This window comes from Rhinopithecus bieti, unplaced genomic scaffold (genome assembly GCF_001698545.2).
Source record: "Rhinopithecus bieti isolate Rb0 unplaced genomic scaffold, ASM169854v2 scaffold_2574, whole genome shotgun sequence".
In the NCBI taxonomy this organism is placed as follows: Eukaryota; Metazoa; Chordata; class Mammalia; order Primates; family Cercopithecidae; genus Rhinopithecus; species Rhinopithecus bieti.
The window spans coordinates 5,130,474-5,144,349 of record NW_016804493.1 but is presented as its reverse complement, the minus strand read 5'-3'; the positions used below and the strand labels follow the sequence as shown (position 1 = coordinate 5,144,349).

The 13,876-nt window shown below is 44.7% G+C and overlaps 1 protein-coding gene across 1 annotated transcript in view; it reads right to left on the bottom strand.

Annotated features, from left to right (window-relative positions):
- Window positions 1–13,876, bottom strand: part of WDR59 (WD repeat domain 59) — a 131,588-nt gene that overhangs the window by 40,259 nt on the left and 77,453 nt on the right. The window contains exons 10-14 of the mRNA XM_017868616.1: window positions 12,431–12,587; window positions 6,722–6,801; window positions 4,521–4,653; window positions 4,264–4,388; window positions 1,310–1,474 (exon numbers count right to left, since the gene is read on the bottom strand). Coding sequence (XP_017724105.1) covers window positions 1,310–1,474; window positions 4,264–4,388; window positions 4,521–4,653; window positions 6,722–6,801; window positions 12,431–12,587 — 660 coding nt within the window. The remainder of the gene's footprint in view (window positions 1–1,309; window positions 1,475–4,263; window positions 4,389–4,520; window positions 4,654–6,721; window positions 6,802–12,430; window positions 12,588–13,876) is intronic.

Genomic DNA, 13,876 nt, shown 5'->3' with positions numbered 1-13,876 from the left:
TTTTTTTTTTTTTTTTTTTTTTTTTTGAGATGGAGTCTGTTCTTTGTTGCCCAGGCTGGAGTGTAGTGGTGCAATCTCGGTTCATTGCAACCTCTGCCTACCGTGTTCAAGTGATCCTCCTGCCTCAGCCTACCGAGTAGCTGGGAATACAGGCATGCGCCACCACGCCTGGCTAGTTTTTGTATTTTTAGTAGAGATGGGGTTTCACCATGTTGCCCAGGCTGGTCTTGAACTCCTGACCTCAGGTGATCCATGAGCCTCGGCCTCCCAAAGTGCTGAGATTACAGGAGTGAGCCACCGCACTGGGAAAAGGTCTGATTTTTCACAAAAAAATGTGCAATCTAATTGTATCATTTTATACTAATAGAAAAATCTATCTTTTTTGTATGTCCAAACTAGGCAACGATATATTCAGATTCCAAGTTTAACACGTCAAATACCACAAGATCTGAGTTACTGGCATTTCAGAGATCCTTAAGCCACTTGAAAACGTCCTGGTTCCATGTGATACCCCAACAAAGTGTAACAATCAAGTGTCCACGACCCAAACTGGGCAAAAAATGAGCAACATTCAGGTTGGCCTGAGTTTGTCAAAAAACTTCAGTCACTATAACTTGTGACACTGCTCCAACTGAACAAGCGGTATGAAGAGGCTCACAGGGCTTTGTCATGGAGATTCCACCTGATTTGCTCTGGATGAACTGACACATCAAGTCTCTGAATCTGCAGAATTAAACACTGATGTCAGGCTGTGGCACCTCCATCTGGACACCCACTGTGCAGCTAGCCAGCCTACCTCTAGGATAACACCAGCTCCTTCTATGGGATAAAAATGTTTTTATGACCTTACACATGTTTTTTTCTAATTATGAAATATCTTTTAGCTTCAGAATACATCTTGTTTGTTGTTTCCACATAAATGACATTGGACTGCAGTGCTCCTAACCTGGGTTCCTAAATGAAATTGGATTGCAAATCTCATAACCTGAGATGAATGCATAACGTTAATGAGATCTGTGGACAGATTATATGCAATTCACATATTTATAGGCAGTATTTCTCAAACCATATGCAATCATTGTGTAGATTTTTCTGAGGAAGGCCATGACCCAAAAAAGGTTAAGAACCACCGCTCTTATGCTTTCTACACAAAGCAAATGGCAAGTGCAGAGGTTACGTTGCTAACATTAGTGTGTGTATGAAACAGATGACTTCTGAATCTCATCTACTAGAGTTTTCAGTCTTCTTTACTACTCAATCTAGACAATGATGCAGAACAGCAGGAGAATTTGGGAACCCAGACCCCTACCTTTAGCAGCTTAGCTTTCATGGTGGATGTGATGGTTGTGGGGTTAATAAACTGGAAGGAAGGGGCGGCGTTGTTCGGATACTGAGCAGGGAACTTCACCAGCATCTTGACGCGATGGTTGCTGCAGTGCACAGACACTGTGCAGCTCCTGTCTGCCGCATCCATCTGCAAGAGGCAAATCCACAATGGCTTTGGAAACAAACCACAAAGCGTCTTTCAATGCAAGTGCATTTAACTGAGCGGTCCATGTTCCTAGTAATTGGGTGAAGGGGCTCTACAAAGACAAATCTGTGTGGAAGGCAATTCATTTTCAAAAAGATTCTTCAATTTTCATATCAGATTATTAAATTTTCATACCAATGGAATAAGCTGAAAGTTTTTTTTTTTCTTTGAGACAGGGTCTCACTCTGTTGCCCAGGCTGGAGTGCAGTGTGGCACGATCTCAGCTCACTGCAACCTCCACCTTCTGGGTTCAAGTGATTCTCCCACCTCCACCTCTCAAACACTAGGAATACAGGCAGGCGCCACCATGCCCAGGGAATCTTTGTTTTTGTTTTTTTGGTTTTTTTGTTTTGTTTTGGTAGAGATGGAGTTTCGCCATGTTGGCCAGGCCGGTCTCAAACTCCTGACCTCAAGTGATCCGCCCACCTTGGCCTCCTAAAGTGCTGGGATTACAGGCATGAGCCACCGTGAAGTTCAAAGTATTCTGACTTTAACGAAGCTTCCTCCCAAAGTTGTGGGATAGACTGAAACTTGTTATATTTACTTTGAGATGGGAAAATAAAGCAGAAAGAAGTTAAACACCAGACTCAACTTAAAAAGTGCTCCTGGGAAAATCCATAGGGGAAGAAAGTAGATTTGGGATTGCCGGGGACTGGGGGAAGGGGAAATAGGGAGGGACTGCTTATGAGTATGCAGTTTCTTCTGGGAATGATGAAAATGTTCTGGAATCAGACAATGGTAATGGCTGCACAACTCTGTGAATATACCCACAACCGCCAGATTATTCACTTTAAAAAGGGGAATTTTGGCTGGGCATGGTGGCTCACACCCGTAATCCCAGCACTTTGGGAGGCCAGGGTGGGCAGATCATCTGAGGTCAGGAGTTCAAGACCAACCTGGCCCACACGGCAAAAACCCCATCTCTACTAAAAATACAAAAAACAATTAGCTGAGTGTGGTGGTGTACGCCCATAATCCCAGCTATTTGGGAGCTGAGGCAGGAGGATCGCTTGAACCCGGGAGGCAGAGGTTGCAGTGAGTCATGATAGTGCCATTGCACTCCAGCCTGGGTGGACAGAGCAAGACTCCATCCCCCCCCCAAAAAAGATGAATTTTATAGTATGTGAATTATATCTCAATAATTTTTTTAAAGTACTCTCAAAGAAAGGAATCAAGATCTTCAACTAGATCACTAGGAATCCACACTGTCCTCAAATGGGACAAAGGGAGTAGAAACTGACTTGATATAGATCACTAATTAAGCAAAGAATCTTTTATATATTTCGATTTCTTGTGCTGCCAACTAGAGACAGTAGCTGGAGTAAAGTGAAGAGAACCACATGTGGGAAATCTGGAGACCTGGATTCACATGTTATTTCTTCCACCAAATACCTGCTGACCTTGGACACTTCTTCTCTTGATGTCTCTGTTTCCTCAGCTGTAAAGTGAGGCTAAAACCACTTAGAGCAGACTTTTTTTTTTTTTTTTTGAGACAGAGTCTCGCTCTGTTGCCAGGCTGGAGTGCAGTGCCACAATCTTGGCTCACTGCAAGCTCTGCTTCCTGGGTTCAAGCGATTCTCCTGCCTCAGACTTGCGAATAGCTGGGATTACAGGCACACACCACCATGCCCAGCTAATTTTTGTATTTTTAGTAGAGACGGGGTTTCACCATGTTGGTCAAGATGGTGTTGATCTCTTGACCTCGTGATCCGCCTACCTCAGCCTCCCAAAGTGCTTACAGGCGTGAGCCACCACATCCGGCCAGCAGACTTGTTTTAAAGGCCACATGAGATAGTTATGTAACAGCACATATTTGGGTAAAGGAAAAACTAATCAAGCTTTAAAACTCCTTTCTGGAGAGTCACTCAATTTTCTAAAGCAAAGACTTTCAATACTTGCCCCCCCAAAAAGAGTAAATGTTCCACAGGCTAAGTGAACAAAGAAGTTTTGGTTGCCTTCTTACTATGAATCAAAATCACCAGGAAATGGCCAGCCTGTGAGGGAAGATGGCATAGCACAGCACAGCACAGCACAGAGAGTGCCCTGGAGGGGCTGGAGGTTTGGCTTCCCAAGGCAACTCTGCCCCTAACTTCAGCAGCAACTCCTGCCAAATCACTAAGCCTCCTGGGCCTAAGTATCTCCCTCTATAGTAAAATGAGATGCTGGAGCATCTAAGGAGGAGCTAAGGCACATAAGCATCAGGTTCTCCTTTGGCTCATCTTAGGAGAAAAGAATAGGGTTAGAAAGAAAGTCTGCATCCATTTACTTATTTATTTATTTATTTAGAGACAGAGTCTTGCTCTGTCACCCAGGCTGGAGGGCAGTGGTGCGATCTTGGCTCACTGCAATCTCTGCTTCTCAAGTTCAAGTGATTCCTGTGCCTCTCGAGTAGTTGGAACTACAGGTGCCTGCCACCACATCTGGCTCTTTTTTTTTTTTTTTTTTTTTTTTTATTTTCAGTAGAGACGGGGTTTCACCATGTTGGTCAGGCTGGTCTCGAACTCCTGGCTTCCTGGTTTCAAGTGATCTGCCCATCTCAGCCTCCCAAAGTGCTGGGATTACAGGTGTAAGCCACCGTGCCTGGCCAGAAAACCCAGGAAATAAAAAAGCAAGCAGAGAGAGTTCTGTTAAGGCTGTGAAGTTATTTGCTAACCAAAATCGTGGCTGAAATGGTTCCCTCTCCCACAAACTGCCATCAGCAAACATGAGATACAGCTGATTAAGCTAAGTACCTCCACATTGACATTCCGGATTTGTACATTGATCAGGGAGAATTCCTGCTGCAAGGTCTGAGGCAGCCCCAATTGATCTGATTTCCTCTCTTCCAGGAGATTTCTAGGGGGATCTTCCTTTAGGGCTAGCGGGAGAGAGAAGTTCAATGTTGGAAAGCATTTTTGAAAATGAATCAGAGAATAGGTCTGGGGTATCTGCCACAACTCTACAATGCGTAGAGTGGCACCTCACCTGAGACATCAGTTTGACAAATTACCTTCTTCCTCCCCGTGGCTTGCATTGTGCTGGTGATCTGTATCTTCAGTGTGCAGGGTCTTCTCGGGTTCCGGCAGAAGGGAAATACTCTCAATGAACTCATCGACACCATCTAATATGTCATTTGCACAGAGCTGCAACAAAGGGTAGAAGATGTAGTTCTAGAGAAGTCAGTGGAAATGATCATCATGTCTGATTAAAGAGTTCTGACTTAAAAATGGGAATGGCAAAGGATGGACATGTGTCAGCCAAGAGTTGACATAAAATAAATTTTACCCACCGCCAACTCTCCCTGGTTAAAGACTCGGGATAATAGACTCTATTATTCAGCCTTGGAAATTTTTCAGCATGTTTGGAGTTTATGCAAGCCTCAGAAAAAAAATTAATTTAAACTCCAATCCTTGATGGAGTTATTCAGCTAATCCAGGAGCAAAATATCATAACCGGCCAGGCGTGGTGGCTCATACCTGTAATCCCAGTACTTTGGGAGGCCAAGGCGGGCGGATCACCTGAGGTTAGGAGTTTGAGACCAGCCTGATCAGCAGGGTGAAACTCCGTCTCTACTAAAAGACAAAATTAGCCAGACACGGTGGTGGATGCCTGTAATCCCAGCTACTTGGGAGGATGAGGCAGGAGAATCACTTGAACCCAGGAGGCAGAGGTTGCAGTGAACAAAGATCACGCGGCTGCACTCCAGCCTGGGCAACAGAGAGAGACTCCGTCTCNTCTATTATTCAGCCTTGGAAATTTTTCAGCATGTTTGGAGTTTATGCAAGCCTCAGAAAAAAAATTAATTTAAACTCCAATCCTTGATGGAGTTATTCAGCTAATCCAGGAGCAAAAATATCATAACCGGCCAGGCGTGGTGGCTCATACCTGTAATCCCAGTACTTTGGGAGGCCAAGGCGGGCGGATCACCTGAGGTTAGGAGTTTGAGACCAGCCTGATCAGCAGGGTGAAACTCCGTCTCTACTAAAAGACAAAATTAGCCAGACACGGTGGTGGATGCCTGTAATCCCAGCTACTTGGGAGGATGAGGCAGGAGAATCACTTGAACCCAGGAGGCAGAGGTTGCAGTGAACAAAGATCACGCGGCTGCACTCCAGCCTGGGCAACAGAGAGAGACTCCGTCTCAAAAAAAAAAAAAAAAAAAAAAAAAAAATCGTAACCTCAAGGCATTTTGGTGCAAATTGTACCTTTCAGAGAAAACAGACTGAAAATGCAATAAGGAAATCAGATTTGACCAAATTGCTCAAGAGTGACTCCATACTAAGCAGTGTTGAAATTTTTATCCAGTATTTTCTATTAATTATGTGCAAAGCAGTGTGCCAAGTGCTGTGGGAGATCCAATACAAGTGAGACACCTTCCCACTGTCAAGAAATTTAGCCATCAAATGAGGAGAGGACAGAGCCCTGTGATAAGGCAGAGAAGAGCAACGGCCAACAAAGCAGCTCATACCAGGTACCACTGTGGTTCATGTAAGAAACAGGTATCATTTATCGGGAAAAAGTTACAAACAGCTTCATAGAAGCGGTGTTGTTGATGGATGTAGAAGCTTCTAAGCATTTGCAGAATACAAGGTAGGCTTCTTAGTCCATTTAGAAGAGAAAGAAATGAAGCCCACAGGGCACATGATCAGGGAGCTACCCATACTATCTTATGCTAGAATAAGGGGGGGAAAGACATTTAGAGGCTCTCTGGCCTTAAAGTGCTGAATACTGAAGTTGGTTCTTAAAGACCTCAAAGCCTTGATGTGGTACACACCAGCCACTCAGCCAACCAGTAAGTACATATTAAATGTCTCTCCTCCCGGGCACGGTGGCTCACACCGGTGATCCCAGCACTTTGGGAGGCTGAGGCAGGTGGATCACTTGAGGTCAGGAGTTCGAGACTAGCCTGGCCAACTTGGTGAAACCCTGTCTCTACTAAAAATACAAAACTTAACCGAGTGTGGTGGTGGGTGCCTGTAATTCCAGCTTCTCGGGAGGCTGAGGCACGAGAATTGCTTGAACCCAGGAGGCAGGGGTTGTAGTGAGCCAAGATCGTGCCACTGCACTCCAGCCTGGGAGATTGAGTGAGACTCAGTCTCAAAAATGAAACAAAAGAAAGTCTATCTTGTAACCTCTAATTTCCACAAATCCTGAATCTTATATTTTTGGTGTATCCAGGTACATTTCTCCACAATAGCACTGAATACATACCCTCTGCATCTGGGAATCTACCCGCCACATTCTCAAGGTCTGATCCCGGGACCACGTCACCAGTTGATAGTCCTTGGACCCTAGAAATCACCAAATAAGAATCCTGTAAATTCTTCTGGATTCAACATCCATTTTGCTATAGGTTGAAATGGAGTGAGATTCATCCATCCGTTCAACGAATACCTGCTGAACATCTCTGAAATGCCAGGCACTATTCTAGGGACTACAGCATGAATAAAATAATTTCTGTCTTTATAGATCTTGCATTCCAGTGGTAGAAATAGACAAATAAATATCTGATAAAACATGTGGTATAAAAAATAACACAGGATAAGAGGACAGAGACTGACGGTGGAACTATTTTTAGATAGAACTCCCCAAGGAAATGACATTTGAGCAGAAACTTAAATGAAGTGAAATACTAACTGGCAAATTAGCAGGTAAAGAGCGATGCTGGGATTTAATGTGACACTAACCTTTCACCTCTGCAAATGTTCCTCCTTTTACACGCTCTCAAGGAGCTGGAGATGAACATATTTTTGCAAAATGGGTTGTTTCAAATGCATCACAGCATCTTACCATTCAAAAGAATTTTTTGGTAAAGTGATGCATCTCTTTGTAAAATGAATAATCAATCCTTAATGTTCTTAATTGACTGAATCATATTTTCATCTTAAGTCTGGTCAAAGGGAAATTATCCTGAAAAGGTTCAGGGTGCTTTATGAAATAACTTCATGGAAGATCAGGACATTTGCGGATAATTTTGCAGTACCTAGAATCTCCTTCAGGGCCACCTTCAGACAGCAAAGAATTTAGAAATAATTTCATCCAATTTCTTAACTTTATGGATGGGGAAACTGAGGCGAGAGAATATGATCTGTCCAAGGTCACAGGGTGAGTTGGTTCCTTCTCCGCGTCACCACCTTCAACCAAAACTTCACTCCTCAATATTTCATATATCACTAGGCATGGCCAGCCAGAGAGCAACTATTCTGAACCACGGCTTGTTACAATTGCCACCATCTTGCCTCATGTCCACATCAACACCTTCTGACCCTACATCTGGCTTCTCTTCATGCCCCTGACTTTGAGGAAAAGGTGCCTAATTCCTTTCTAAAGGTTATAAATTAACTCAACCCCTCGACCTGTGCCTCCCCAGCTCATCCCAAGGGGCCCTTTGCTTCCCCGACTCCCTTGTATCTTCTCCCTGCCTTCCAACAGAGAGGGCAGCAGCCTCTCCCAATTGGCTAATTCTATGCCTTGCCTTTGAGGGTAACTTCATTCCCTAAACCAGTTCCTGCTGCCCCTGTTTGTGCCACCCTATGATCTGGCTTCTCTCCTCAATTTGCTTTTGGAACGCCGTTTTTTTGTTTTTTTTTATTTTTGTTTTTTTAATTTTTTGTATTTTGAGATAGGGTCTCACTCTGTCACCCAGGCTGGAGTGCAGTGATGCAATCTCGGCTCACTGCAACAACCTCTGCCTCCTGGTTCAGGCAATTCTCCTGCCTCAGCCTCCCAAAGTGGCTGAGATTACAGGAACGCGCTACCACACCTGGCTAATTTTTTTTTTTTTTTTTTTTTTGAGATGGAGTCTCGCTCTGCCTCCTGGGCTGGAGTGCAGTGGCCGGATTGCAGCTCACTTCAGCTCACTGCAAGCTCCGCCTCCTGGGTTCACGCCATTCTCCTGCCTCAGCCTCCCGAGTAGCTGGGACTATAGGCGCCCGCCACCACGCCCGGCTAGTTTTTTGTATTTTTTAGTAGAGACGGGGTTTCACCGTGTTAGCCAGGATAGTCTCGATCTCCTGACCTCGTGATCCACCCGTCTCGGCCTCCCAAAGTGCTGGGATTACAGGCTTGAGCCACCGCGCCCGGCCTTTTTTTTTTTTTTTTTTAAATATATTTTGGTAGAGATGGGATTTCACCACGTTGGCCAGGCTGGTCTCAAACTCCTGGCCTCAAGTGATCAACCTGCCTTGGCCTCCCAAAGTCCTGGGATTATAGGCATAAGCCACTGCACCTGGCCTGGAACTCCTTTCTTAATGATTATATGGCTTCCGATTTGGTCAGTTAAATGCTTTTCTCTTACTCCACATTTTGATCTGTCAGCAACACCTGAAACCAAGGACTACTGCTTCCCTCAGAAGGCATCCTTGTCCCCTGGCCACAACATCCTGACTCACTTCCTACCTCTTGGAGAAATCCTTCCCGACAGTAAAATCAAAGCATGAAGTGGTCCAATAAAACTTGATGACTACTACCAGCCTGGGCAACATGGTGAAACCCATCTCTACAAAAATACAAAAAATTAGGTGGCGTGGTGGCACACTCCTGTAGTGCCAGCTACTCAGGTGGCTGAAATGGAAGTGCTGCTTGAGCCCAGGAGGTCGAGGCTACAGTAAGCCATGTTTGTGCCACACTGCACTCTAGCCTGGGTGACACAGTGGGACCCTACCTCAAAAAAAAAAAAAAAAATTGATGACGAAGACATGGCAGTAAAAGTAAACTGGAACAACCTTCGGTTGAGAAAGAAGTAAAATACAGATGGTTCCCAACTTACAATGGTTCAACTTAACAATTTTTTGACTTTATGATGGCGTGAAACTGTCACAATTTTAACATAATGCACAGTATTCAGTAAAGTATATGAGATATTCAACACTTTTTTAAACAAAATAGGCTTTGTATTAGAGGATTTAGCCCAAACGTAGGCCGATGGAAGTGTTCTGAGCATGTTTAAGGTAGGCTACTTAAGCTACGATGTTCAGTGGGTTACGTGGGTAAAATATGTTTGTTTGTTTTTTGTGTTTTTTTTTTTTCCTTTTGAGACAGTCTCGCTCTGTCTCCAGGCTGGATTGCAGTGGCACAATCTCAGCTCACTGAAACCTCCGCCTCCCAGGTTCAGGAGATTCTCCTGCCTCAGCCTCCCGAGTAGCTGGGACTACAGGCACGCACTACCACACCTGGCTCATTTTTGTATTTTTATTAGAGATGGGGTTTTGCCATGTTGGCCAAGCTGGTCTTGAACTCCTGGCCTCAAGTGATCCACCCACCTCCGCCTCCCAAAGTACTGAGATTACAGGTGTAAGCCACAGTGCCCGGCCTAAAATAAATTTTCTACTTATGATATTTTCAACTTACAGTGGGTTTATTGGGACATAACCCCATCATAAGGAACATCTGAATAAAAACACATGCATAATAATTAAATTTGTAAAAGGTTCAGAAACAGGCAAACCTAAACTACCTTTAGGGATTCATAAATAGGCAGTGAAACCACAAAGGAAAAATCCAGCAATGGTTATCATAAGCATTAGGGGAGTAGTGTTCTCAGGGAAGGAGGGGATTATGATCAGGAAGCTTTGGGGCTCCTGGCATTGTTTTCTTTCTTGACCTGCATGGTAATTACATAGATTTTCACTTTATAATTACTTATTGCACTATACATGTTCCATGTAATTTTCAAATACATGATATATTTCACAGTAAAAAAAAATTTTTTTTTAATTTAAACTTTTATTTTAGATTCAGGGGTTCATGTGCAGGTTTGTTACACAGGCAAGCTTGTGTCACGGGGGTTTGCTGTACAGATTATTTCATCGCCCAGGTACTAAGCCTAGTACCCAACAGTTATTTTTTTCTGATCCTCTCCCCACTCCACCCTCCGTCCTCAAGTAGGCCCCAGTGTTTATTATTCCCCTCTTTCACAGTTAAAACAAAAAAAAAAGTTAAATAGTAACTTGTACTCAAAATTTTGCTACTGGCCAGGCAATTCCAATTTACACAACTCACCCCACCAGCTTAAAGACAACATGAGTAACTAAAAATGGGTTCCTAAAAACTTTATTGCCATCCAAAACTACCAGTCAACCCCTCCTGCTAGACTGAGGAAATCACATCATCTGTTTTGTTTTCTTGTTGTTGTTTTTTTGAGACGGAGTCTTGCTCTGTTTCCCAGGCTGGAGTGCAATGGCGTGATCTCAGCTCAATGCAACCTCTGCCTGAGGGTTCAAGTCATTCTCCTGCCTCAGCCTCCCAGGTAGCTGGGACTATAGGCGTGTGCCACTAGGCCTGGCTAATTTTTTTTTGTATTTTTAGTAGAGATGGGGTTTCACCATGCTGGTCAGGTTGGTCTCGAACTCCTGACTTCAAGTTATCCACCCACCTTGGCCTCCCAAAGTGCTGGGATTATAGATGTGAACCACCACGCCTGGCCACATCATCTGTTTTCTACGGCAAATGCAAGAGATTAAGTTCAAAGCCAAAACCCATGCATGCAATTGGTGGGATAAACATCAGGCAGCCTCATGTTTCTAGAAGCAAGAGAGATTTTGGAAATATGCGTAGGAAAGTTAACAGGATGATCAAAAGAGTATTTTTTTTTTTTTTTTTGAGACAGATTCTCGCTCTGTCACCCAGGCTGGAGTGCAGCCGCGCATCTCGGCTCACTGCAAGCTCTGCCTCCCGGGTTCACGCCATTCTCCTGCCTCAGCCTCCTGAGTAGCTGGGACTACAGGCGCCCGCCATTACGCCCGGCTAATTCTTGGTGTTTTCAGTAATTTTTTGTGTTTTCAGTAGAGACGGGGTTTCATCGTGTTAGCCAGGATGGTCGCAATCTCCTGACCTCATGCTCTGCCCGTCTCGGCCTCCCAAAGTGCTGGGATTACAGGCGTGAGCCACTGCGCCTGGCCACAAGAGTCTCTTTAATAAATATCCTGGAAGAAGTTTATGAGAGTCACAAACAAGCTGGGACAGAAGATGACTGCTCTAATCCCAGGTCCACTAGAGACCTTTCCTGGGACCCTGGACAAGTCACATCACTCCACTTGCCTGGCTTCCCATGTGCAACACGAAAACACCAACAAATAAACTTGTATTCTGTCAAACACTTAAGAGATCATGGCAAAACGATCGCAAGAAAAGACAGGCTGTATCTAAACTTGCATGGTGAGCTGATGGAGAAACTGAGGCTGCGGCTTCTTGACTCCCATTACACTAGGGCCCTGCATGAGTGAGGGCTGGATGATGAAGCTGCAATAACAAACCACCCCAACACCTCGGTGGCTTACATTTCCTGCTTGCTCTGCATCTCCGCCTCATCCTCGTGCCAGGATGTGCTGGAAGCAGCTCTATCTTGAGCTTTGCCAACTGATGTGGCAGAGGTAAAGAGGGCGTTTAATTGCACATCAGCCCCTAACCTTTCAACCCAGGAGGGACCACATAATGTGTCATGATCAAAGCAAGTCTATCAGCCAAATCTATCTTCAAAGGGCTGGAAGGTAAAATAGCACTACGTGCTTATGAAGACAACTGAGGGTATGTAGTAGGCAGCACTAACCACCACCTTGGGTCTCCCTCATCAACAGAGCGGCAAGGGGTAAATGTCCTGGACTTCTGAGCCCAGAGTCTTTCGGTCCCAGAAACGATCCAACAGCAAATCTCTATCTTCCATCTCTTACTGGAGCAGATCTCTTCCAAGCAAGAGAGACTACGCTGAAAATTAAGAGAAGAGGACAGAATTTGGAAGAGGAACAGCAGCCTTATATAGTCCCTTTACCCACCTATGATGAAAGATGGCAACAGTCCTGGCTCTCTGATTCCTAAAGCCTAGCTCTGTCTCTGTCTTCCTTACTGGACTCCAGGGCAGCACTGACTGGCACTGCTGTCACCAGAGCTCAGAAGGAAAGTCGGCAGCAGGCCTCTGCCACTCACCTTCCTTCTGCTTCCTCCACTGGAATTCCAGCACCACATCATCATGCCCCACGAAGGTGTGGACTGGGGTGTTCAAGTCAAAGACATTCCACAGGAGAAGGCTGTTTTCCCTCCGCAGCTGGGGAACCATCACGGTCACCAATCCGTTGCTGAAAGGCTAAGGCAGAGAAGGCAAAAGCAGATGATCAGATTATTTCAGGGAGGATCGGCTGAGTCTTGAGTTTCCAAACCTGCAATTCTTCCTAAGTAAAATAATTAGATAATGGAAGGCCCCAACTCATCTGGAGAAATTTTCCCCAAACACCGTAAGCTGAACATCGTTACTTTTCTCTTTGCTTATGGAAGCCACCACAGCAAGTAAAAACTCAGGCTGAGGCAAGCGCTTGAAGAACTTTGAAAATTCTAAAATAAGCAAATGGTTCTGATTGCTATGCACTGAAACACACTGTTTCACATCCTAGCTACTCTCCATGAGTAGCTCAAGAGTTACTGAGTGCTTTCCCAGAATGAGCATGCAGGGCTGACAGGGAAAATCCCTGGAGCAGCAAACCTAATTCTTGCCACGTGGAAACGCACCAGAAACACGCCACCCATGTGACGCATCACCTTCCCGCCTCCCCAGCACTGTAACTGCTCAGAGGAAAACTTGCTCACTTCAGGACTGACATGTTTTACTTGGCAAAACCCAATCTGCTAGGTAGCTAAGGGGTCCATTTAGTTGAATTAGACTGTTATTTAAGGAATAAATAGTCACCTAAGAGCACATTTATCTTCATCACCATTCCTGGTAGCACTCTTGGACTTTTCTGTTTATTTTTTAAAGCAAACATATTAATCTAGAAAAGTATTTCAATTCATAAGAAGAGTGTCTGATTTCTTGGCAAGTGATCCCAGGTGCAAAACCAGCTTAATATCCAAGTTATCTTAATACCCAAGTTATCTTTTTTGCTCCCCATGGTGACGGTCGAATGTATAAAGGTAGCTTTATTCATCCCTGTACTAGCTTTCAGATTGACATTAAAGGAAATACATTATCTCTCACCCGTGTGGCAATGGAAAATTACTGGAAGGTTGATAATTGCCTACCCACTCTATTTGTAGCATTTAATGGTTTAAAAAGCACATTCCCGGCCGGGCGCGGTGGCTCAAGCCTGTAATCCCAGCACTTTGGGAGGCCAAGACGGGTGGATCACGAGGTCAGGAGATCGAGACCATCCTGGCTAACACGGTGAAACCCCGTCTCTCCTAAAAAGTACCAAAAAATTAGCCGGGCAAGGTGGCGGTCGCCTGTAATCCCAGCTACTCGGGAGGCTGAGGCAGGAGAATGGCATGAACCCGGGAGGCGGAGCTTGCAGTGAGCTGAGATCTGGACACAGCACTCCAGCCTGGGCAGCAGAGCAAGACTCCGTCTCAAAAAAAAAAAAAAAAAAAAAACACATTCAAAAA